This window comes from Myotis brandtii, unplaced genomic scaffold (genome assembly GCF_000412655.1).
Source record: "Myotis brandtii unplaced genomic scaffold, ASM41265v1 scaffold440, whole genome shotgun sequence".
In the NCBI taxonomy this organism is placed as follows: Eukaryota; Metazoa; Chordata; class Mammalia; order Chiroptera; family Vespertilionidae; genus Myotis; species Myotis brandtii.
Window position 1 is genome coordinate 6,822,504 of NW_005366834.1, and position 25,940 is coordinate 6,848,443.

At 42.1% G+C, this 25,940-nt stretch overlaps 1 protein-coding gene across 3 annotated transcripts in view; it reads right to left on the reverse strand.

Annotated features, from left to right (window-relative positions):
* Window positions 1-5,520: 5,520 nt before the first annotated feature.
* The window catches only part of FBXL7 (F-box and leucine-rich repeat protein 7), a 317,460-nt gene continuing 297,040 nt past the window's right edge, over window positions 5,521-25,940 (reverse strand). For 2 of the 3 annotated variants that reach the window (XM_005874490.2, XM_005874492.2), the window contains 2 exons: window positions 14,953-15,564; window positions 5,521-8,781 (listed from right to left, as the gene is read on the reverse strand). In XM_005874490.2, the coding sequence (XP_005874552.1) occupies window positions 8,045-8,781; window positions 14,953-15,564 (1,349 nt within the window). In that variant the 3' untranslated portion in view covers window positions 5,521-8,044. The remainder of the gene's footprint in view (window positions 8,782-14,952; window positions 15,565-25,940) is intronic. The other variant, XM_005874491.2, reaches the window with a different exon arrangement.

The window sequence follows — 25,940 nt, forward strand, 5'->3', positions numbered from 1 at the left end:
TTTCTCTTAAGTGGATTTTTGAAATTATTCAACCACATGCACTGAAATGCTTCCCTTTAATTTTATAACAGTTTTCAAGAGGCTTTCTGATAGTTACTAATCCTTGAGGGGCCCTGGATTTTAACAGAAACCAAGTTTACCACTGGAGATGTGCATAAAGCAGGGCCATCCAGGAAAATGATGAGGAAATTATAAGTGGTCAATAAACACCTATAAATAGATGATGAAGTTTGTTTATAGTTATGGGGTTATTAGACTCTGCATACAGTTTGTAGTTCACCTGCCAGGAAGGGAGTGGAATACCCCTGTGGTCTTCCAGAATGAAGCTCATTATATGCCCAGGATCCCCTGGAAAATGTTCTGTGTTCCTGACAAATTAACTCACGCATTCTGACAATGATACTTTCTGCTGGACATTAGACTATCCACCCTTAGCAAAGTTTCCTGAAAAGTTCTTTGAAATCACCACAGACCTCGCCACACCCTGGGATGCATCTCCTGAAAATGGGTACCACACAAGAATGGCCAAACTCACATACTGCAACTAGGAAAATAAAGAAGAGAAAAACATGCAGGACCAAACCTTAATTTGTATTTCATCAGTCACCACAGAGAATTCAATGGGCAGTAGTCTACAAAGGGAGATAAGTACATGAAATTTACCTCACTAAAGTCCAGAAGTAGAAACCTTAAAAAAGTTTTAAATGTTGCATTTGCTATCACCATAAGACTTACCAAATATTTCTTAGTTTCAGCCAAAGGAGACTTTCAGTCTAATTTTCCCAAGGCCTGTTTTGGATTCCAGCTCCCCACAAAATGTAACTTTGGGTTGTAAGGCCTGCAGAGGGCTTTGCAAGGAACATAATATGTTGCATTGTTTAGAAAATCAGATAAGAAAGGTCACTTTTCTTCCTGGCCAGAACAAGCTATTGGCTGTGAAGAATTAGGCATTGGAGCCCTGAGGCCACAAGGCCAATGCATTTAGGGTGAGGGAAGTTAAAGAAACAGAAACACTCAGCACTTGAGAAAGTGTGCTTTTCTTTTTATAAAAGCAAACGGAGTTGTTATGTCACATGATCACCCTGAAGGTTATTTGGCCACATGCATTTGGGGTTAAGCACAAGTTTTAAAAGGAAAGGAGCCTCTCCTATGGCCGGGTTTGTATTTCCTGTGTGCACTATTTTAAATAGAAACATTACACACAGAAGCCAGAAGGCGATGGTACCAGTGAAACAATACCAGCTTGGAAATCGATGGTAACTGGTTTACATTATGTGAGTGAGAGGTCATTATTTAAATGTTTCTCTCTCTTTTTCTTTAAATCCACAGCCTCTTGGTCTCCAGCCTTCCAGTGGGTCCATGGTCATTATTCTTTGGCTGTTTTAAAATTATAAACGTGGTGGAGGAGAGCCAACTGGAGTCTCAGAGTCCGACCAGCTAATGGAAAGCCTTTGTTGCAAGGACGTCATTCATAAAGATCAAGTGTGTCATAAATCACATGTGGGGCTGTGGTTGTAAGAACAAGAGAAATGGTTGGAATTCTGTCTCTCTGGTTCTTCTACTGAGATGAGGATCTGTTCTGCAAAATGATTGCTTCAGGGGCTTTCCTAAGTGTCAGGGGAGCATTAAAAACCAACATCTTTCCATTATCAGGGAGTGGAATTGCAAAATGAGGAACTGTGCAGTTGAAATCCAAAGCATTTGTGCAGTTATTCTGGAAGTATGAAAAAATGTCAAATTATCCAAAGGTAGTTATATCTCCTTTGGTCTCCAGCTCCAAAAGAATGGCTTTGAGATCCAATGAAGAGGCTATTTATCAGTTGTGACAGTGTTGTCCCTCTATCTACATTCTATAAAAGAAAAGGCCCATGACAAATTTGTTTGAAGTCTAAATGTAAACACCCATGAAGAATACATTCATGATGGGAAACCTGGAAAATTTTTAAAGCTTTCTTTGTAGAGGGCAGCTGTATTCATTAGTGGTTGGTAGATAGTGTGGTTAGAAGATTGGAGAAGAAGGAAGTACCAATTACTGGTTAATCTTTGTAATTAGAAACCCTCTTCCTTGTATCTATTGTGTGACTATCTGGAAATGAGCTTAATAAGCCATGTGGGTCTCTGAAAAATCATGAGGATAGTCGCCCCTGACTATAGGGAAACAGGGGTTAAAAGCCTTCCTATCACACTTTCTCATGGCTTTCATCGTTTAGTTTACTGTCACTGTGGGCAGAAAATTTCACAGCCACAACCCTGATAAAATTTGAGGTTTCAAAGAACACAACCTTAATGGGTTTACAAGTAAAATCAGTTTCTTGGCAATTTTAATGACTACCTAATCAATCTTATTTGGACTACCTACTTAAATTACTGACATAGTCTGGTTTTTAATAAAAGGACATGGTAAGTTGGGAAACCTCAATTATTTTGACCATTCTCATCCTAAGTTCATACCAATTAGAATGATACAAAAGAGCAGCCATGCTAGCTGAAGAATCCAAGGATCACTGAGGGAGGGAGCTGCTGTCATCCTCTCCCTAAGCTAGATTCAGGGGAAATCATGATTGCAGGTTCACAGGTGTATGGCGTGCTATTGCATAGGCTGTTTGGGAGAACAGTCAAAATGCTCTGAGGCTCGTAGAATTTGTCCAAGAAATGATGCTTCAGTGTTGTTTTCACAGAATGTCCTCATCCTTTAAAAATGAGAGAGAGAGAGAGAGAGAGAGAGAGAGAGAGAGAGAGAGAGAATATACATAGGGATTGGATTAATCTATGAGATGACTTTGGAACAAAACAGAATCTGCTATTTCCATATGACTAACTCAAGGCAATGACAAAGTTAATGTTCACCTACAGTAGAAATTGTTTCATTCACGTTATCAACTGCTGTCTCCCTAAGTGGGTTCCATGTATCCTGCTTTGGATGATCAAGTGCATCATGGATGGCTTCTGATGCTCACCTTGTCTGAGTTATAAAATCCATCTCAACGGTATTCTTTGAGAGCAGTCCCTGAGCTCGATCTCTCTCTCCATATGGTGATGAAAATGAATGCCTTCTTTGGTGGACTCCATGAGGGCAAGACCCGCAGTACCAGCCAGTGCTAGGAATACAGTAGGTTCTTAGTCAATACCTGTTGGATGAATGGATGAATATTTCCACTCTTTCTATATTCCCTTTTCTACCCTCCAACTCATTACATGCTGCTATAGTTGTTTGATCAGAGTTCCATTTAGAATACGGGTACTATATCTTATTCACCCAGCTTCTATCATAGTACCTGGTCAATTAACCTTTGTTAAAGGAGTTGAGGTTGCTGAGTACCACATGCTCCTTCAAAAGAAAATGATTACCACTCCCTGGGACTTCTTTGTTCATGAAGAATAATGTCAATTTTCAATCACTATCATATGTTCATCATCACATGGGCAAGGATTGAATTCAGACATACTGATCTCATCAGTATAAAATTCAGTAGCTCGTTGACTGTAAGAAGAAACATTCCACAATATGGAAATGACTAGGTTTGGAAATATTTAGGTCAAGGATTTTTTTTTAAATGATTCTTCATGGCTGTCCTTTGGAACCTAGATGATGCTGATTGCTGACCTCAGAGCAACAATTCAGAGCTTCAAGGTAGCCTTCCTGGGTAGTTCATGAAACTGGCACCCTAGATGCAGATATTTCCTGGGGTAGTTCTGCTGGAGATGCCACAAATGCGCTGTTGACAGGCAGGGACTGTGTCACATCCAGTTCTCAAATGAAGAGGTTCTGTTCATCCATGTGGTTTCAGATGCAAACTGATCTGCTGACTTGAGAGGAAAAAAAGGCTTTACAAAATGGACCCGTGGCTTTAGGAGAGGATGATGTACTCAAAGGAAAAAGGAGGACTAATCACCAGGGTGCATTCCTGGATCGGGTGTTCCAGTCTGAGTGTCTTCCTCATGTGAACAGCTTTGCCCACCTGGTGGTCATCTTAATGAAACCCTCCTGAGCTGCTTTTTGTTCAGGCAAGTCTCAATGACAGCCATCAGCATCCATTGTCCCTCTCCTTCCTGGAGCAGTAAGGACCACTTGTGTACGAATCAAAAAGAAACCATTTGGCTAGCAGCACCTGGAAAACCAATTTGTTTCACAGATTTTCTGCATGAATGTTTTCACGGCAATATTTACCTAGTCTTTAAATATTCTCTCTCCCTCTTCTACTGTCTATTCAGCATTTCACCAAATTAACTTGTCTCTGAACTAACCATAATTGCCAGCTATTGAACAAATGCACCACTTTTGGTGACTTCTCTTTGAAAAGTTAGACACAGTAAAAGCAATGTTTTACTTTTCCCCTTAAAATACTCAAGCATGCTCCTGGATACCAAACTTCTTGAAAACATTTTCTAATTCTGAACAATTGTAAATGTAAAGGACAAATGCATTTAATTTACTGCTGGCCTTATTCTGGGACCTTAATAAGATTGCCTGATAAGATTAAGGGCTACTTCAAGTTAATGCTCTGAATGTTAACAGTCCTATTGGTTTAAATGGGAGTCATTAAGCAGCTGACATAGGGTGATAAGAAGGTTGAGAATAAGTAGATTTAAAATTGGTATCTCTTAAAACCTTTTTACTTGCTAACGATGAAATTTGCCTTTCATCTCTCAGTACTTGCTTTCTGCCATATTGATCTCTCAGATCTAAGGGTTTGGGTGAGTAGAGGTTTGGCATTTCTCTTTTTCCAACTGATTGATATTTTTCCCTTTTAGATCAAGTTGCCATATTATCCTTCCAGGTGTTAATGCTCTAAGACTTTAAAGAATTTTTTTTAACTTATAACAACTAATGGTCAACATAATTTTTTTTTCCCTTTTAGATCAAGTTGCCGTATTATCCTTCCAGGTGTTAATGCTCTAAGACTTAAAATTTTTTTTTAACTTATAACAACTAATGGTCAACATAATTTTGAAGATGTTTTCAATGTTTGTGATTGGTGCCAGGAGAATAACATTTAGGTGCACAGTTACTTATCCATACTTCTGAAATCTAGAAAGATCTGAAAAAATAGAAGTTTTTTTTTTACATTATTTTTTTGCACAAATTAATTTGGTGACAGAACCTGACCTGAAGGGATGCAAGCTATTTAGAGTTTGCAATAATCTTATGCAGAAATATTAGCATGTTCGAATAAGGGTGCTGTGCCAGAGTCTGCGAGGGCTGTTACAAAATATGCCAGATAACTTCCTAAAATATGAAAAATTATGAATTCCAAAATACATCTGGCTGCAAGTGTGGGTTAAGGAATGAAGATCTGAATTAAACTGGGAAGGTAAAGACTTTTCACTTACTTGCTAATTTTCAGCCAAAGTCACTGAGCCAAGGGAAATGACAAAACCGTGGATGCAACTTTACAGGGACAACAGCTGCAGTGACCTGGCTTGCTCTTCACTTCAACATAAGGCGAGTTTCTTGCTCACTTTTGAGTGTCCCATCTGAACATCATGCTCCTCTAGCCAGGATAGTAAATGAGGCTTGACCCGATTACCAACATATTGCTTTATTTCTTGGTGGTAGTAAATTAAGGCTTTCTAGATTCATACAGCACGCAGTGATTTGAACATTAGAATTAAAAAAACAACAACAATGAGCATTCAATTTAGCAGAGGCAGGAAGGAAGCAGTTTTAAAACAGATAAATTTCCTATGAGGCCTTTTGTTTGGTCTCTAAAAATCTGCTGAGCTATTTCCCCAGTAACCTTTGTCATGGATTCACACCCTAAGGGGAAGCAGAATGGAAAAGAAGGTTGAGAAAAAGGGAGAAACTGGGAAAGACAGTATGTGCTGGGCAGTCAGTATGGAAGTTGGTTTTGTCTCATGTTTGGAAGACAGTTTTGATGATGTGGTTAGGTGGTGGTGGTAAAAATATGTGTATTGTGACTCCCCTTCTCTGGTTCAGGGAACCATTTTGGATCTCCCGTCTCATTCTGGGAGTATGAAAACAGCTCACTTAGAAGACCCCAGTGCCATGGGTTAGAAACAATCCTTTGTGACTCAAATTCTGAAACGTTAGACAAGGTCACAAGTCACAGAGCAGGGGAGTGCTATCTTCAACCCCTTTTATGGTGCTAAGCTCTATGGCTATCACTAGATACTATCCCCAGCCAAACAATTCATTCCCCCTTGTGGCCTTGATTGCATATCTAAATTGTTGAGGATGTTGACTGGAGAGAAGACACCACCTCACTCTATCTCTTTCCCAACATAAGACAAAGGAAAGCAGGGAGCCTACAGTGGGAGTGCAGTTGTCGAGTGGTGCGTAAGCTCAATCTGAGACAAATTCCACATGCTTGCCTTGGAGATGCAGAGATTCTGGGTTTGGATGGTGGACACTTTCAGAAAGAAAGGATGAATGGTTTGAACAGTGATGAAGGAGGGGCACGGCCAGAGAACAATTTGGGAAAGGTCATGTGTTTATTAACAAAAGGCAACTCAATTACATGAAAATAAGCAATGGAATTTCTTCTGGCATCCTGATTTCACATGAACGAGGCTAGCAAATGGATTTCTATCCAAATAGGACCATTTAAAATTTATACTTGGCAGTTATTTTAATGTTCTATTCCAAGGGCCTGGCTGGTGAACCAGCGCCAAAAGCCTTATCAGTGTGTCCCCTCTTAATCTGTCTGGCATTTTCGAGTGAACAGTATCTGAACACCTGGAAGCCTGCCCTGCATTCTTCGACAAAGAACATGCAGACAGCCACAGGGGAAGGCACACGAGGTGGCAATCTGCACAACGAAACACTGTGACTTAACCCCAGCAGGCTTCATGTGATGAAGTCTGGACGCACAAAGAAATAAATAGATGAGAAAAGGAGAAATGTGATCTGCATGACAACGCACCGAGGTGTCTGTTCCTGCCAGCTGCAGGGCAGATGTGCCTGATGCAGGCCACATGTGCACTGCAGGACATGTGCTCTTTGGGGCCTTGCTTGTTAGTTAAAAACTGTGAGGGTCTTTCCTCCATTTGAAAACTCTCCGTTTGAAAGATCAACTTGACTGGGGGATGTGGGCTTTGCTGTGGTTAGGAATTTCTTGGTGGTAGGGGTGGGCTGATCTAGCAGGGTGGGAGAAGATGCCCAGGAGACTCAGCCATCCAAAGAAACAGGGATGGGGGTAATACTCAGAATGGAGTGAATGGCACAGAGGACACGGGTGTTGGCATTTCTGAATCTCCCGAAAGCATCCATAGAACTTACACTCTTGGTAGAGGTAGTAGATGCCTCTTGTGCTCTAGGCCACAGTACTTCTGTTCATTGACATCTCGGTTCCCTCAGTCCTAAACTGGGCATGAAGCCAATCCTGGAGCTGGATGGCCTCTCGTTTAGTGCTGGCAGCCGAAGCCCAGAGCGGTCAAATGCTTTGCCTGAGATCACAGAGCTCATTGGCAGCAGAGCTGGGGGCAAATGCAGGTCTCTCCTCCTGCACCACGCTGCTTGATGCAAGAGATTCTCTAAACAGCTTTGCAAGTACTTTACATACACCAGGCGCTGTGGCATGGCTTTAACAAGAATTTGCTTGGGTGTGGGATTGAAGAGTGTGGCTTAGGCCAATCAAGCAGTTTAAGGGGGAGGGGGTGAGGAGAGCATCATTATCCTGATAACGTGTTATGGAAAAGTGAGGAAATGAGGGACGGGGGTGTAGGCCCCTGGAAATGTGATCAGGAGGAGACAGAGGCAGAAGGGGATGTTTCCAAAGCCACTGAATCAGCTTTCTGAGGTACGTCTTTTGTGAGCACAGAAACTTGCTGCAAACTACCTGCCCTGACCAACAAAACCATTTACTGCAATAGACCTTTGTCCCGCCCACCCCACCCCCTTCCTTTCCATGACCTCGGCTGCCCCCGAGACAGTAGAAGAAAACAAAAGCCAGATGCCTAAGAACCTTCCTGGAAGAAAGAGCTGTTGCGAGTGGGTGTCGGTGCTTACATAGGCTGCTTTAAAAACACACAGTTCCTTTTGTTCATGGCTGTAGGAAAACAGCGGCGGCCGGAAGCTGTCCCTTCAGAAGAAGGCAGGGTTGGTGTGCTCGATGACGCAGCGCTTGCAGTGGCGTTTCACGAAGCGCAGCGCCTCCACCGACACCTCGCAGTCCTGGACGTTGAGCAGCTGGAGGTCGAAGCAGTTGGCCGCCACGATCTGCAGCCCCTGTCCCGTGATGCTCTCGCAGGACTTGAGGCTGAGCCGCTTGAGGTTGAAGCAGTTCAGGGCCAGGCACTCCAGGCCCGTGTCCGAGACCAGAGGGCACTTGCCGATGTCCAGGGACTTGAGCTTGGCGCAGTTCTTGGCGAGGTACTCCACGCCGTGGTCCGTGATGCCCTCGCAGCCCCGCGCGTTGAGGTAGCGCAGCTTGCTGCAGTACTTGGCCACGTAGCGGATGCCCACGTCGGTGACCCGGCCGCAGTGCGCGATGCTGAGGTACCGCAGGCGCGACTCCAGCTTGGCGATCTCCCGCAGGCCGAAGTCGCTGACGAAGCGGCAGTCGCTGACGCTCAGCTCCTTGATGGACGGGCAGTAGATCATCAGGTAGCGCAGGCCCTCGTCGGTGAGGCGGACGCAGCGGCGCAGGTACAGGTGGGTCAGCTGCGTGCAGTGCGCCGCGATGGTGTGCAGGCCCTCGTCCTCCAGCACGAAGCAGTCCGTCATGTCCAGGTAGCGGATGGAAATCTGTTTGCCATGCAAGGGGGACAGTTTAATGGAGGCCTCCCGGGTCAAGCTGATGCAGGTCACTTTGGAGCACCCTACACAGAGAGACAGAACACATGCTCAGAGCAACCGTGGGGAATGGGGGGGGGGGGGGGGGAGAAGAGGGCCTGCCCTGGGTGGGGACGTCACAGGTTCCTGCCCTCCCCAGCCTGATCCCCTTCCCTACTGGGCCCCTGCAGAGAAGGAAAGCAAGGATGGATTCTCCCTGTTCATTGATTTTTTACAAAAACCATTTTGATTATTTGAGTTTAAGGGGGTTCCCAGGCTTTAGAATCAGAAAGGCCATGGTTCCAATTCCAGATCCATCCCTAGTTGGCAGACATTGGGCAAATCAAGCCTTTTGAGTATTTCCTTCATTTTAAAATGGGGATGTTGACGCTCCCTGAAAGGTGGCTGTGAAGAAGAAATGAGACCGTGTAAATACCTGGCCCTGGTCCTGGAAGCTCAGTAAAGGTTGGTTACTTCTTCCCTGTAATGGTCTGGTAGCTCTCTGCTCCAAAGAAGTGTGATATGTGAGAGAAGGCTCGGCCCAGACCTCGGTTTGGCTAAAAAAGCTCTGACTGGGAGTCACACATGGTTCAAGTCTGTTTCTTATGGCTTCAGGCAAGAGGCCTAACTTTTCTATCTCAAGACTCTCCTTACAATACAGGAATGAACAGCTGGTGTGCCTCCAATATAGGGAGATAATGAGGATGCAGCCAGATAATGGATAGGGACATACTCTGAAAACTCTATGGGAAATACATGTAGTTATTAGTCCAACAAGGTGACCATCTGGGGATTCAATTCAATCCTCTTAGGTGAAGGAAGAATAATCATGTCATCTGGATTATTGTTCTAGCCTCTCAAACAGTCTCCCTGCCCTACCTCACCCCCTGACCTTCTAGTCACTTCCCAGCTGCCAGAAAAATTATAGAAAACAGAACTGTAATCATTGCCCTGACTGGTTTGGCTCAGGGTATAGAGCGTTGGCCTGCGGACTGAAGGGTCCCAGGTTCGATTCCAGTCAAGGGCATGTACCTTGGTTGCGGGCACATCCCCAGTAGGGGGTGTGCAGGAGGCAGCTTATCGATGTTTCTCTCTCATCGATGTTTCTAACTCTCTATCCCTCTCCCTTCCTCTCTGTAAAAAATCAATAAAATATATTTAAACAAAAAGACAGAACTGCAATCATGTCACTCTGCTCAAAGCCTCTGAATGGCACCCAGACCCCAGAGTAAAATATACGTCTAAGGGGCCTCAAGGACGTGCACCCGGTGCACTCTGAGCATGGCTCTTACTCCTTCGACCCCACTGGCCTCCTTGCAGACCTGTAACATCCCCTCCTGCCTCAGGTCCGCGCACTGGACTGGGCTCCCCCAGATCTCCATGGGCCCATACCACTTCCTTAGGTCTCTCAGCACACGTCAGTTTACTGGACAATTCTTCCCTAATTACCCTGTGTGAACCAGTATCCCCTGCCTGGCTCCCATTCATTTGCAGCGCTCTGTCTCTGTCACTTCGTGGGATTATCTATAAGTGTTTGCTGTCCCCACTCTGGAATGTCAGCTCCTGAGAAAAGGGACTCTGGGCTGTTCATTGCTGTTTCCCTCACACCTGGATCACACTAAGCATCTGTAGAATGAATGAATGAATGAATGAATGACCTATAGAGTGAATAGAGTCTTCTATAGGAAGATCAGGTAGAAGAATCCAATTTCCAACATTTAAGTGTCCTCAAAACTTCAACCCTGGCTGATGTATATTCACATTGTAAAACAGTTGCCTATATTTTATTATAATGCCTTTCATTTGCGTTGAATTATGAAGTTTACGAAGTGTTTTTATAAACCATTTCTTACCTGATTTTTAAAACAGTCCATTTTACAGATATGGAAATTTAAGTTCAGGAAGATATCTTTAGATGCCTCTCTAAGCATTGTTTCTAACCCCTTTCCCAAGAACATGCATGTGTATGTATTATATTCATATTTACACTATATATCATATAATTATCATATACTTACATAATATATGAAACACTTATTTCATTGTGTAATTAAGCTCACTATACATTACCAAGTAAATGTTCACAGTGTATTTTTAGTGTGTAAGTATAAATAATTGGTATGCATAGTCTCTATATTATATAAATAAGTGCATATGTAGATAGAGTTTATTATACTACATAGACTGCTCACTTTCTCTCTGCTCTACCCGAATCCCTCTGGCATGTCTTAAGCCAGGTGCCTCACCTCGGGCACCTCTGTGTTTCTCACTTATATCCAAGGCTTACAAGCAGCTACACAAGAGTACTAGCTGGGACTTTCCTCCCACTTTTTGGCAGGCTGCCCAGGAAATGCGTGTAGAATTCAGGTCCTGGGAATAACATGGCTCAAAAGCCAAGTGCTACCAAGTCAAAGAATCTCAGGAAGGAGTAAAGCATACAATGCAGCCCTGGAGAACAAAGATGCGACTCGTCAGAGGCAGCCCATGCTGCTCCAGTGTGCTCCGTGGTTGGTACCCCTGAACTTTGGCTTTGAAATCTTCCTTTGTTTTGAGTTTCTTTTTCTAGGTTGACTGTAATCCTGCTTATACTGAATTTATGTATCCATTGTAGTGGCTGCCCATCTCTGATGCCTGGGAAGGCACTTTGTTTTTCAAGAGTACATAACAAACTGTTCCATATATATTTAAAATATCTAGCAAAATCCAGGAAAGATACTGTATTTGGTTCAAGGAAATTTAGGCATTGCTTTTGAAAATTAGTTTCAAATTTAATGAAATACCAGTTTAGCTCAGTTTTGGTAAATTAACTATTGTGATATGCTTATATTACTTTAGATCAATACTTTTTAATTTTAATGTTAGCCTTAATTTTTACAGATCTGTGAGGTTGGGTTGAAAAGAAACTGGTCCATTGCTCCATAGGTGATATCTATGGCTATTTCATGCAGTCATACATTACAGACATAGCGAGAACCTTAGAAATCATCCAATATAACCTTCGTTTTTAAAAGTGGGGACATCTCAGGCTCAGTGAGAGTGTTACTTGTACAGCCAGACTAGGGCAAAGTTTCTCGACTCCTGATCCACTGTTGGTTCTGTTTCTCTGGAGAACCCTGACTAAACATTTGTAAAAGGTGATATGTGATAATTAAGAAAACATTACAGCTAGTTATAGTTATTTTCAATGACTTGAAAAGATAACTTTCAAGGTGGGCATTTTTGATTGCTGGGGATGGGAGAAGAAGTCTCTCATGTTCTCAGGAGGAATTAAGATTTAGACCAGCAATGAGTCTTCCACAGTCAAGCTTATTGCCTTTGAGAAGGTGGCCACTGTCAGAGGCCAGCTGTAAGAACCAAGGAGAACAAGACATAGATGAGATCACCTCTGGCAGTCCTCCGGCTGTCCCCGGTATCAATATAGCAATTCCCAGATTCTCTCAGAAATGGAGGGCACCTCTGTGATAACAAATTCATCCTTATGGCTTGTTGGATCTTTCAAGTCCATATACCTGAAAAGCACCCCCCCCCCGCCCCGAAATTCTGTATTTTGGCGAGTTACAGATTCCCCTTGTTATGGACTCTATGTACACCAAGCATGTCAAACTCGTGGCCCGCGGGCCGCATGTGGCCCACAACGAATATTTCTGCAGCCCAGCCAATATAACGGTGTGAGCAGTTATTATTTACAATGAAAGGAAATAAGTCTCCTGCCAGATCCAGAATTACTGACATTCACCTTGGGTCAGTTTTGAAAGTAATCACTGCGAGCAGCATTTCCCCTGAAGTAGGAAAGATAGTAGCAGAGAAGAGATGCCAGGCGTCAGGGAGAAAACATTAATTTTATCATTGCTCTTGCTCTTTTTTTTTAATACTATACTTTTCAAAATAAACCTACGTTTCTATGAATATTGAAGCTTTTGTTTTTTTGCGGCCCACATAAACGTAAACCTTGTTTATTTGGCTGGTGTTAGCCTTTGAGTTTCACGTGCTTGGTGTACACATATCACAGGAGGGCTTTGGGAGACATGAGGCCCTATACAAATATATATAGACTTCTAAAAAGTCAGATTACTATAGAGGAAGGGCATTACGACTTACATACCAGTTAGTCAAAGGGGCTAAGCAGGACCCACTCACTCAGGCTAGAAGCCCAGGTATTTTTCACTCTCAAGTAGCCAAAGTAGTTTTTGCATTGACTTTCAACAGGACTCCAAAAGAGAGGGCACAATTGCTTGCAGCCTGTATCAGAGCTGTATGGGGAGTCCCTTCAGTGAAGATGGGGATTCCAAAAAGAAATAATTTTCTAATTGGAGGAAGGAAAAGAAAACGAGGTGTTTATAAAAGAGGCCCACAATGCCCAGAATCTTAGAATGTTAGAGTCCAATCCCTTGTCTTTTTTTTTTTTTTTAATTGAAGAGGAAAGACATCTAGAGGAAGCTGCGAATTGTCCCAAATCACAAGGTCTTCAAATTAGTTTCCACCACATCACAATGCTTTCTCTTTCCAGAAGTCCTTGGAGGAAAACATGTAAGAAAACCTCTCGGTTTCCTGCTTCATTATGCCAATGGCTGCTCAGGACTGAACATACGGTTACTATGGTTTTGTACCGACGCCAGCTGAAGCGGGGAGCAAACAGTCGCTTGCCAGCAAGGGAAAGAATCTGCAAAAAATAATTGACTGTCATCTGAAATATTTTCAGATGTCGGCTTTTGAAAGAGAGAGCAAACTGAGAGAACTGGCTTTTACCTCAGGGATTTTTTTTTTTTCAGGGTATCATTTACCTCAGATGCTTGTAAATCCCAAATTCTGTTTATTTGCTGGTCCCAGTGGTTTTTACTTCTTGACCCCTCCCCAACTATCCCTGAGGTTGTGGCTCCTGCTGTTCATTTCTTTAACTCCCTGATGCATCTTACACACGTTAGCTTCTCGAATGTTCATCTTTTCACTGGGCAACAGATGAGATAAAGAGAGGCTGTTAGTCTGGCCGGATCCACATCTGGCGCCAAAGGGTGAGTCTGGGTTTTGATTCTTCCTGCCTGAAAGAGGTTTTTGAGCAAAGCAGCCATGCTGGGATTTCCCTCACTTTTTAAAAGAACTAAAGGCTCCACTCAATAGGCCTTACTTCTGCATTATGTATTTGAGGATTTTGCTTAAGAAAGATACAAAATCAACCCACAGGTGAGGAGACTTGGCATGAAATATAAGGAGACACTTGGCCAGGATGGGTTTTCTCCAATGTCTGCAAAATGGCAATCATGAGCACGGCCCACAGCACAGCTCTCAGGCTCTATAGAACACTAACCCAGGGACATAAGGACCTGTGCCTGTGATTGGACACTTGGTTCCCATGATCTATGGTTGCTCTGAAATAACTGGGAGTTATGGGGAGGACATTGAAAAGTCATGCTAACTTGGAAGAGCCATACCAAAGATGCCTCTAGTTCTTCTAAGAAGTTGACATTATTGATAGAAGAGATACCCCTGGCCTCCAGCACCATCCTATAAAATAAAAGCCCAGCAACCGAAATGGCGGAATGACCAGAATGACCAGAGATCAGAATGACTGTGGTCCCTCGCCCTGGCTGACCCCTCCCCTCAGCAGGGACCTGCCACCCTGATCCGGGGCCCCCCATCAGGGCAGGCCGGCTGGCCCCCACCCGTGCACCAGGCCTCTATCCTATATAATAAAAGGGTAATATGCAAATTGACCCTAACAGTGGAATGACCAGAACGACTGCTTGACCATTGACCATTGACTCGGTCCCTTTCCCTGGCTGGCAGGCTCCGATTGCCTGATGGCAAACAAGGAACCAGGGGTGGGTGGCGGGGGATTCAGGTGGTGCCAGGCGAGGGCTCCTGCCTCACCAGTCGCCCCACACACAGAGGGCAACTCTCAGCGGGAGTGGGGCTGGCAAGCGGGTGCTCAGTCCCTCCCCCCAGCCTGCAGGCTCTGATCACCTGATGGTGAATGGGGAACTGGGGGTGGGTGGCGGCGGGGCGCGGAGGGGAGGCAGGGATGGATGCGGGCAGCCGGGGAAGATGGCCCTGATCGCAGGCCAGACCTAGGGACCTACCTGCACACAATTTTCGTGCACCGAGTCTCTAGTGATTACATAAAGACAGTTTCTCTGGAAGTCAGCTCCTTCCCACCTACTCTCCATCTTTAATGGTTATCAAGAAGTGGCCCCTCCCAAGATGGCAGGTCGGCTGCCCTTTACCTGACACATCCAGGTGCTCCAGGTTCGGACAGAGGGACACCACGTCAAACACGGCCTCATTAGAGATGTTGTAACAGCCTGAGACTTCCAGGCGCCTGAGCTCTGGGCAGCACTGGGCGATGGTGTAGAGCCCTCTGTCCGTGAGCCGCCGGCAGCCACTGACAGTCACGGTTTCCAGCATGAGACAGACGTTGGGTGTGTCCTGGCACAGCCTGCGGGTCAGCACCTTGAGGGCGCGGTCCACGTTGATGGTCTCGCCCGTCAGGCGGATAGTCCTCCAGAGCCGCGGGTCCCAGGCCAGGTTGTACCAGCGGCGGCACACGCGGGCGCAGCGGCACAGCTGGTTGGTGGGCAGGAAGGAGAAGATGTGGACCATGGAGTGGTCCGGGAGCCGCTCGATGCTGGCCTGCTCCTTCTGGGGCCTGGAGGCCAGCCGGATGAGCGGGTGGGTGAGGCGGGTGGGGGGCGGGTCGTGGACCATGGCCACTGTCTCCCCTGTGATGGAGGACGAGGAGGTGGATGAGCCCCTTCCATTCTGAAATCCCGGCAGGTTCGGTGGACATATCAGGGCTGGGCTGGGCGTGCTCAGGGTGCGCATGCTCAGGTCGGAGTCTGGCAAAGGACAGAGAGCAAAGGGTTAGTGACGGCCCCAGCCGAGCCCCAGAAGGAGGCAAATGCGGGGTGACCCTCTCATTCCACGGATCCCCATCCAGGGCAGACCCTGCTGAATCCATCACCAGAAGCAGAAGCTCATGCAGGTTTTAGTTTCAGAGAGGAGCTCATCTTCTGCACCAGGGATGGGCAAACTTTTCCTTAAGGGGCCAGATCTGAAATACTGCAGGCCATATGGGGCCCGTCTCTGCGGCAATTACTCAACCTCAGTGTTGTACAAAAAGCTGCTATAAACAATATGTAAATAAATAGGCATGGAAGCGGCAATAAACTTTGTTTTTTAAGAACAAACCAGCTAGGTTTGGCCTGAGGGCCATAGTTGGCTGATCTCTGATCTACAATTAATGGTGAGTATCTAAAGGGCACAACTTCAAAGTTTCATTATTTCTATTTTGGAGGGACACTTCATATATTATGAACACAAACTGATTTAGTTTCCTAATTATATTTTGGTTAGGCAGAAAATATGCTTCATTTACAAATGAGGAGCATGAGTTTCAGAAAGGAAGTTGGGCCAGTGGGTGTAGAACAAGTTTGCTATCTTTGCCTCACCTGCCCCCTAGTATCTGCCCCCCCCATATTTTGATTACTGAACCCCAAAGGAGGGGACCCAGGTCTGGGGAGCACCCCTTTCCTTTGTTAGATTTCAGGTTGGTACTTCTAAGCCTTGAGTATACATGGCCATATTTATTTTTTCTTCTTATTAATAACCCCTTCCCTTTGCATTTAAATAATGTGAGTTAAATTTGTTCCTTGGAACCAAACAGATCACTTGATGAGGAAGACACAGTGGTGTTAAGTTTATGAGGAGTTATGTTCTTCAGAATACTACTATAAGGAGTCTGCTCACTTCATATCCCCCTATCTCAATATAGATGTAGGAGAAAGAACTTATTCTCTACAAATACATCTATATTATATATTTTGCATTATAATGGATATATTCATCTAGGAAGACATTTCTTTTCTCTACTTATGTTTATATATTTTATATATTTTGCACGTGCACGCACACATGCACGTGCGCGCGCACACACATGTAGAGCCTACCTTTAAAAGATTGAGATAGAGATAGATAGAGAGAGAGAGAGAGAGAGAGGGTGAGAGAGTAGTTTTTTTCTCCAAAATAGAAATTTCTTCATCTGAAATAGTGAGTTGGGCTAGATGATTTCAAAGTCATTTCCAGCTCCAATTATAGCTCTAAATACTTAAAAACTCTATTGTGTGCCTTTCCACATTTCATACCTTAGGACTTTTCAAACACTCATTTTTTTCAAATAACTTCCAGTAATAACATACAACACACAAAATTCTGACACCTACATCTCCACTGAGTGTCTATTTGTAGTTTTCATATGCATATACTTTTTGTACTGCAATAATTTTCTTCTGTTAGTTTACTGCTTTATAACCTAAAACTGAAAATGTCACTGAAAATGTCCTTCACATGTCCACAACTTTGCTCAAGGAGCATCTTTGAATTATTGTCTTCTCTACCTCACTGCCTGCCCCTTGCAATCCAAACACCCTTTGAGACTGAGCACAAATGCCTTCCCCTCTAAGAACACTTTCCTGGTGTCTTTGGGACATAATCAATTCCTTTCCCTTTGAGTCCTCATAATATAGGTATCTGTGAATTTATCTTCCCCTAATGTGCTTGCATTGTATTAATTTCTCAATTTTGCATCCCTCCTATATCCCACATCCTTCCTCACGAGATTTTATAGTTCCTCTCAGGCAGAGTATCTCTAGTTTAGTGATGTTGGGCTTGGCTACATGACTTGCTTTGGCTAGTGAATTGCAGGGAAAGTGATGTGCCCAAAGCCATTGGTGTGGTTGGGCATGCCTGGCTAGTCCACTGATCTTAGGATGAGGAGAAACCAATGGAGCACACAGAACTGGCCCCAACCTGCTGCTGAGAGTCAAGCTCAACCAAGCCCTGCTGGGGGCAACCAATGCCCAGATGAAGCCACAGATGTGTGAGCTAAAATTTTGAGTTGTTACACAGCATCACTGCCTTTTATTACATTAAAAACTCCTTTGAAACCAGAATTAAATCATTTTATTATGTGTGCCTGGTAGTATCTGACATGGTTTATGGTGCATAGTAGGTGCATATAAATGTCTTGATTTAAATGAAAATACTTATATGTTTAAAAAATATTACAATTTCTAGCTTGGCATGTACTTTTATATCCCAGGGGCATTTTAAATCATTCATAAGAAAAGAAATATGTATTTTTTCTCAAGATATCGTAAGGAACCCCCCCCAGCACTAAGTGGGGAACGGGGTACCTCAACTTCCCGAAAACATTATGACGTTGTAATATAAACAAAGCAGAGAGAAAGAATATGGATTTAGAATATGAATTTGGAATATTTTGTAGGTATGAACTTATTTTCATATCTGAATACCCATTCCAAGTGAATTTCTACCTATCTGATGTCTTGAGGGTAGAATCTGCCTGTATCACTAAGGTGATATGTTTTGGGCTAAAACACAATTTGACAATAATTCTGAGAGGATATTATTGCTAATTTTAACACATTGTATACATTTATATAAAACTTAGCCATTATATTGTATCTTTCTTTACCTTCTCCCCTAGGCTAATGGTGAATGAAGGATAGTATATGGAAGGTTTCCATACTGCCAGACATTATTTTGAGCAGGGAAAATAACAGAACTTGCAATATGTGCTAAATGAAATATACATTTCCAAAAGCTTCTATCAAGAATTAAATTCATTGATGTCTGCATCAAGTGTCCTGAAAATCTCAGAAGTCCTCTTGGTAACTTGACATGATGATCATGATGAAATGGCACATAGTAGTCTGTTTAACAGCTTCCTTGCCTGCTGCTTCTGTGGCATCCACATCACCACAGGAGCAGATATCACCCACAAAGCATTCTTGGCAAGAAACATTGCAAGGAGGTGTACACAAAAGGCTCTCAAACATTTATGTGAAGCTAAGATGCCCCTTGGAATGTCAGGAAAAGGAATACCCAAACTCTCAGGAGAGGAATACATCTTCATAACGTAAAATATTTCCAAAATGTAAAAGGCAAGAGGCCTTGTTATTTACCAAGACCATTGTTTTCCCTGCAGACATTCTTTGAGCAAACGTGTGTTGTTTTTTTTTCAAGAATAAGTACATGAATTGATAATGTAATCTTTTAAAGGTAGGTTCTACAGATTATTTTGTGATAGGATGGATGAGCACATGGAAGGATGGACAGAAAGATAGACCTATTAGAGGAAAAATAAATTTGCAAAAAGGACATGTCTGGTTAATTACAAATGTAAGGATTAGAAAATAAGTTGCCAGTTATGAATGTGTAAGACTCAGAGAAAGATAGAGATAAACTTGCAAGTATCATGAAAACAGAATGGGAGAACTTAAAGGAGAAATGATCACACACTTCTTCAATAGGACATGAATTTTGTGTCTAACTGTGTCTCCTAATGATATTGAGAAGCTGGATATGTTCAAAAGATAGAAATAGAACTACAACAAAAAAACACCCAACCACGTAGCACTGATATTTGTAGAAAAATATACAGATGGACTGCAAGGAATACACAGGAACAGAGACTGGGTGTTAAAATCCCTGGGCTGCTGCAGATTCTTAGAATACAGATTTATAGGCAGAAAAGAAAGTAATGATTCCTTCCTTCACTGAATCATTTAACACACATTGTTACTGCAGCCCGAGTGCCCGGTAGGGGTCTAGGAAGGGAGGAGTTTTTGCACTTGACTAGATTATAAAGCAAATTTCTAGTCCACCTCCTTTCTGCATCCACCACAGTCCCATTAAAGTACATCCTCAGCCTAGACTCTGACCTCTCCAATCCTTTAGGGAGAGAGAAAAATGAGTCCATATTGAGAATGCATTCAAATTACCCAAAATCCAGGATGGTAAAGGATAGAAAAGTTTGTACATGTCTGGGAAAAAAGTCAGTTTTCCTAAGTGTCAGCTGGAGACAATGGATACAGAAGCTCCTGGTAGTGAAAAACATTGTAATTAAATCATATTTTTGTTGAGCTTTTGGATTTTCTCAAGAAGAGTATAATCTATAACACAATAGAGATTCTAAGTCAAATAAATATAATTATACTTTTTATATTGATGTTTTCAACTGTTGTCTAAGAGATAGTTGATTCTTTAAATTTTAAGAGCTTGTGGCTTCATTAATAATTGAAAACATTTCCAAGTATGTAATTTACATGAGAACACTATGGTTTGTGTTCTTAAGTTACTTTTAAATATGTAAAGAATACCAAAAAGCATAGCTGTCTTTTTCTGGGAGGGAAAAAATACCCTATAAACTCTTTTTCTCATGGTTTCGGAGTCCTGGAAATTTTACATCTTTAGTAATTACAGTATAGTAGAAAATATTCAAGGCATCTCATACACACATGCTTATTAGACACATTTTCTTCTAACTAGATAGCTGCCTGTTTTGTACAAGTTTTTATTTTCAAACCACTGCTGTTTACACTCTAGGAAGTCATATTTACATTACACTGGCCTTTCAAAGTCAAAATTTACAAAGCTACTCTGCGTGTTCCCCCTCTGATTACCAAAACTTTGGTGCAAGATGCTTTCTATTATAAATGGTCTTTCTACTCAAGAACTCTTGCCATAAAAAGCAAGGTTTCTTTTCTTAGCTTAAACTCAAGCTTTAAAAAAATACATCTATAAAACTCAGCGAGTGAAGAAAAATACCATCTGAAGGATCTTTTTTTTTTCTTGTTTTATTTCAAAATATTTTTTCTTAATGTGGTTCACTTTATATACACACCTAGGACTTATTTCAGGAATTGGTTGCTATAAAGTGGAAATCTATATAGACCAGATTATCTTGCATTTTTCCTGGAGGATTTACCTTCGAGATTCCAGGGTTCTTGTTGGTAACACCACCCCAGGATCAGATTATGAATAAGACTCTGTCCAAGAACAAAACATCTGCTTTGTCAGTCACCTGGACTGACATGAGGGCAGAGCTATGGTGATTGATCCCTGATATCTTGAGGAGGGGGAGGAGGCTCCTCTAATATCAGGGTATATGGTCCAGTCCAATGCCTGGCTCCGTATCTATGCCTGGCCACCATGTTCTCCAGTTTCTGACTCTGAACTGAACTGAGAGCAGGGATTACATTTTGCCCTTTAGCTCCTATAGAAGGAAATTAGTCATTGCTTAAGGAAACTATTAAGCCACATTGTTTAAAAGTCATAAATATAACCAATGCAATATACAGAATGGCATCTTTGGACTCTGCAACACAAATATCTAGAAATAATCTTTTAGGAAATTTATGCTTGACAAAATATCAGGTGGCCTCAGAAACTATGAGCCCTGGATTATTATACTTTATCAGCCTCCTTATGGCTTTTCTCAGCCTTGAAAGGATAACTTCTTGGTACCCTTCTTTTTCTTAATGTAACATGCCAAAGGGAGATGATCATATTCTATTTATTTTTCAATGAAAAGCAGGGTGTTTAATCTCTGAGAGAGAGTACCATGCTGTTAGATGCTAACATTCTCAAAAGCAAGGGTAGGGCATGTTTTTAGAATCCCTTTCAACATTTATTAACCTTCCATTTTTTTTTTTTAAAGCAGACCTCAGATTCAAGGTCATTGACAGATAGCAGCATATAGCTAGCATTTAATAAAATTCTTACTAATTTGGGTTTTTATTTTTCATTAAAATTTGTTTTTATTTTAACAATCATCCTCTACTTGGTAAGTGATACTGGTTTTCCAAGTAAGGTAATGTTGGAATATTTGGTTTAGTTAATGTTTACTTAAAAAAATACTGAGTGAATAATAGTGTAGGGGATGAGTAGATATGATAACAATCATAACAGCATTTGTAAGTGTCTGAAGTTCAGGAAATGCTGTTCAGGTGGAAAGAACATGGAACAGATGAAGTTGGATTCCTTTCTCTGCTCTACTACGTGCAACTGGTATCCTCTGAGGCAGGTCAATGGGATTCATGAGCCACAGGTTCCCCTTTTGTAAAGTGGACATAATTCCACCCACTTCGCAGTGTAGTTAGGTGGACTCTATGGAAAAAGTGACATTGTTGGCAGAGGCATTGAAGAAAAATGATACAACCTCTACTGAGGACTTTGTAGGGAAGAAATTCTGCACCCTTCTGCTCTGGGGCATGTTATTCTGGGTTTCCTGGCATAGTGCCATCTTTATAAATTCCTTACTGTTATCTCCAAAAACCTTTGAAATGTTTTTCATGTCAGCGGGAGGGGTTGGGGAGAAGAAGAGGGTGGAATAAAAATAAAGATCCACAGTTAGAGCATAACGTACTAACACCGGGTGAGCAAAATATGGCCATTGCATTTATTGGTAAAAGAATATTGTCATTGTGAAAGCCTTTTCTCATAGTTTACTTAATAAATATGTTTTTCTATGACAATGTGGGCTGCTCTCTCCTTGAAATATCTCCTACGGCTCTTGCACCACAATTCTCTCTTCTGTTTTTCTTTTCTCCTTCTCAGGTGTTGTTTGCTCACACTCTTTGTGGTTTATCACTTATCTACTGGGGTCCCCCAAGGGCTTCATCCTTAACACTTCTCTGTTAGCCTCTGGCCTACCCCCCAAAATTCACAAATCAGAGCCCCTGCTCATGTTGTTCTCCAGGCCCAGATGGTCTATTCCTCCAGACTAACTGGTGGATTCTGTCACTTCTCAAGTCCCAGGTAGGACATTAGCTTCTCTGTCAAGCCTTGCCAGATGCACCCAGGCTGAATTACTGAGCTACTTTTAGTGTTTCCACTGAATTCAAATATGTCTGCACCATAGCCCTTTCCACACAGTGTCTCTCCACCCACTAGACTGTGAGCACCTTGAGGCCAGGTGCTCTCTCATTCATGTCTGAGTCAGTCCAGAGCTTCACCTGGATTCAGCCACCCAGAAAGCATTCAACTACTGCACCAAAGGGGATGCCCTTTGCTTGGTCCTGTAACAAATCCCTTTCAGTTTCTTTTTGGTTCTGGTTGGAGATATTTTATAGGAACTACTTGGAAGAACCAGATGTTTCAGATTGAAGAAGAAGTTGGAACACCTCTGTGCTTCATCAACATTTTATTTTTAGGTCTTTTTTCTCTTCCCCTCCACTGAATTTAGGCTGAAGGTTGTACATACACTTAGCTTAATAAGATTAATTTACTCAGAAGATATTTAAAAAGACACCTGCACACACAAAAACAGTCTCTTGTAGCACCCATCATCTGAGGGGCCCAAGAGCCAGATTCTTGGTGCTTTTGTTTTCATGATACTTGCTATTACAGATTACTCACATCACTGCTCACTCCTAATCATAATAAAACATGAATGGGTAAAGGGGGGGGAGGAGGGACATCTGTGATAGTTCCAACAATAAAAGTAAAGTTAAAAAAAAACAAAAAAAAACCCCAAAACAAAAACTATGAAATGCACAAAAAAAGAATAACTCTTTTACATTGCCTAGAATTTTAAGGCTTATTCTGTTAAAGTTTAATTACCAAAGATGGAATAGGGACTCTTCCTGCCCTGTCGATCCTCCCCCCACCCCTCCAAATGATTCACACATCACTTGTAGTGATCAGAACTGGCTTTTCCTGCTCAGTGCGGGAGAGACAGTCACATTTATTCACTGCCCTCCAGAGAGTCACTTTGCAAAGCCGGGGCAGTGAGCCAGCTCTTGTCTTGACAAAAGCAGAAACACAGATTTTCATGAAAAGACCAGCAAATCTATATTTTTCAACCTTCCAGTGGCACTTTATATGGCAGCCTTAATTATTTTCTATCTTCAATTGTCAGATAATGCTTTCGCCTTATTTCCCCATGAACAGTTACGAAATTCCAACGTTTGCATCTTTCAAAGCTCGACCCCTCGTATAGTATTGAATTTAGATTCTGGTAAAGAGAAACTTATAAATTTTCAGTTCACAGCCAAAGCAGGTCCCACAGGGAACGGCAGTCTATCTCACAGATTCAGCTTTCTAGCGAGAAAGAAAAGAAATTGCACTAAACGTATAAACATGTAAAAGATCAATAATTCATCAGAATGTTCTTAAAGCAAAGCAAATCCTTGCATTTCCTTAGCCATTTGAAAATGCAATACACCATTGTTTAAATTATTTACAATAATTTCTTTTAATGTAAAAAATATGTATAAAGGATTTATTATGTACAAGACACTGTTCTAAGTTCTATATAAATATTGATTCATAAATGCAGTATCCCTATTGTCATTTTTTAAATACTTGGGAAAACCAATGGCCAAATGATCTCAGGAGAACATTTTATTCTCTATCAACTGTATTATCAAATAGAAAAGCTAACAACTAAAGGAACTTAATACATTAAAAATTGCTTTATTGCCTTAGCTGGTTTGTCTCAGTGGATAGAGCATCAGCCTGTGGACCGAAGGATCATGGGTTTGATTCTGGTCAAGGGCATGCACCTCAGTTGCAGGCTTCCTCCCCAGCCCCAGGCTCTGGTCAGGGCGTGTGCAGGAGGCAATCAATCACTGTGTTTCTCTCACATCAATATTTCTCTCCGTCTTTGCCTCTCTCTTCCACTTTCTCTAAAAATCAATGGAAAAATAGCCTCAAGTGAGGATTAAAAAAAATTGCTTAATTTACCTGCTAGGGGTCTGTGTATCCTGGTGGGTGGATGAGTACCTGTCACTGACTGGCACACATTTTGCATGCGGAGTCCCCTGAGCCTACTTCAGTCCAAGTTCATAATCTCTCCTGAGAGACCCCAGGGCCATCCTACAGGGTAGGGCATTTCCAGTGAAAAGACCACTATTCAGAAGCACAAAAACTGACTTTTTGATGGACTCTGGCTCTTGGGGGATGGGACTTTACAAGGCTGGCTCACATGGTCCCCATTTTAGACTATGTCATTTTTCAAACCTTAAATCACAATTTTTTTTAGGAAGCCCTCATTTTAAAGGGAAATTAATAATAACCTTTTGGCAATTCAGTTGCAGAGTAGAATTCAGACAAAGTGAAATACTTCTGGGAAAACCTTCCACACCAACTGCATAGTTATTTCTCTATAGAATGAGTACCTTTCATCAACTTTCCAGTTCACCCATTTCTCAACCAATCTATAATTTCTGGGTCATATATCTCTTTAGAAAGGTATCTATATGTTTATATTTTTTGAATATATCTCTTAACAGTATTTGGGTCAAGATTAAAAAATAAATACAAAATTTAGCTCCTAATGATAACTTGTGGAATTAATCAGTATTTAAAGCTCCTGCTTAGTCCCAAGATCATTAAAAAAAAAATGCTTGGAGTGGACGTTGGGAACTGATAGGGGAGGAAGTATACATTTGAAACATTGGAGATGATTCTATCCAGGATTATTTCCTGTTCAACTTGTGCTTTTAGTTCCCTTTTAACCAAATTTGAGACTTATAAAGCAAACAGAATAGTAGATTCCGGTTCATCATTTATTTTTTCTTAAAAAATATTTTTATTTATTTCAGAGAGGAAGGGAGAGAGAAAAGATAGAAACATCAATAATGAGAGTCATTGATCAGCTGCCTTCTGTACACAACCCAGGCATATGCCTTGACTAGGAATCGAACCATGACCTCCTGATTCGTAGGTCAGAGCTCAACCACTGAGCCATGCCGGCCAGGCTGGCTCATCATTTATATTGTTACAGTTGACTCCTTTTATCCCTGGGGGATACGTTCCAAGACCCCCAGTGGATACCAAACCTTAACTATGATATGTTTCCCCCTATACCTACCTATGATGAGATTTAATTTATAAATTAGGCACAGTAAGAGATGAACAACAATAACTAGTAATAAAAGAAAACAACTATAACAATATACTGTAATAAAAGTTATGTGAATATGGGCTCACTGTCTTTCTGATAACCAATCTGATAACTGAGATGGCTACTAAATGACTAACGGGTGGGGGACATATACAGCAAGGAGGCGCTGGACAAAGAGATGATTCACGTCCCAGGTGGGATGGAGTAGGACTGCATGAGATTTAATCATGCTACTCAGAGTGGAATGCAATTTGAAACATAGGTTGTTTATTTTTGAAATTTTTCTTTTAATATTTTTGGACCATGGTGAAACCACGGAAATAGAAACTGTGGACAAGGGGGAACTACTGTATTTCGTATACTAGGATGTTTCCTATTCACTAAGTTACAGTTCTAGGAAGCTATGGCTTGATCTTGTGACATGGGTCAGGGTGGGGGTAGGGGCTCATGAGTAGATTGGGAGGTAACCTCATCCCCTCCATCCTGCCCTCTTCATTCTTC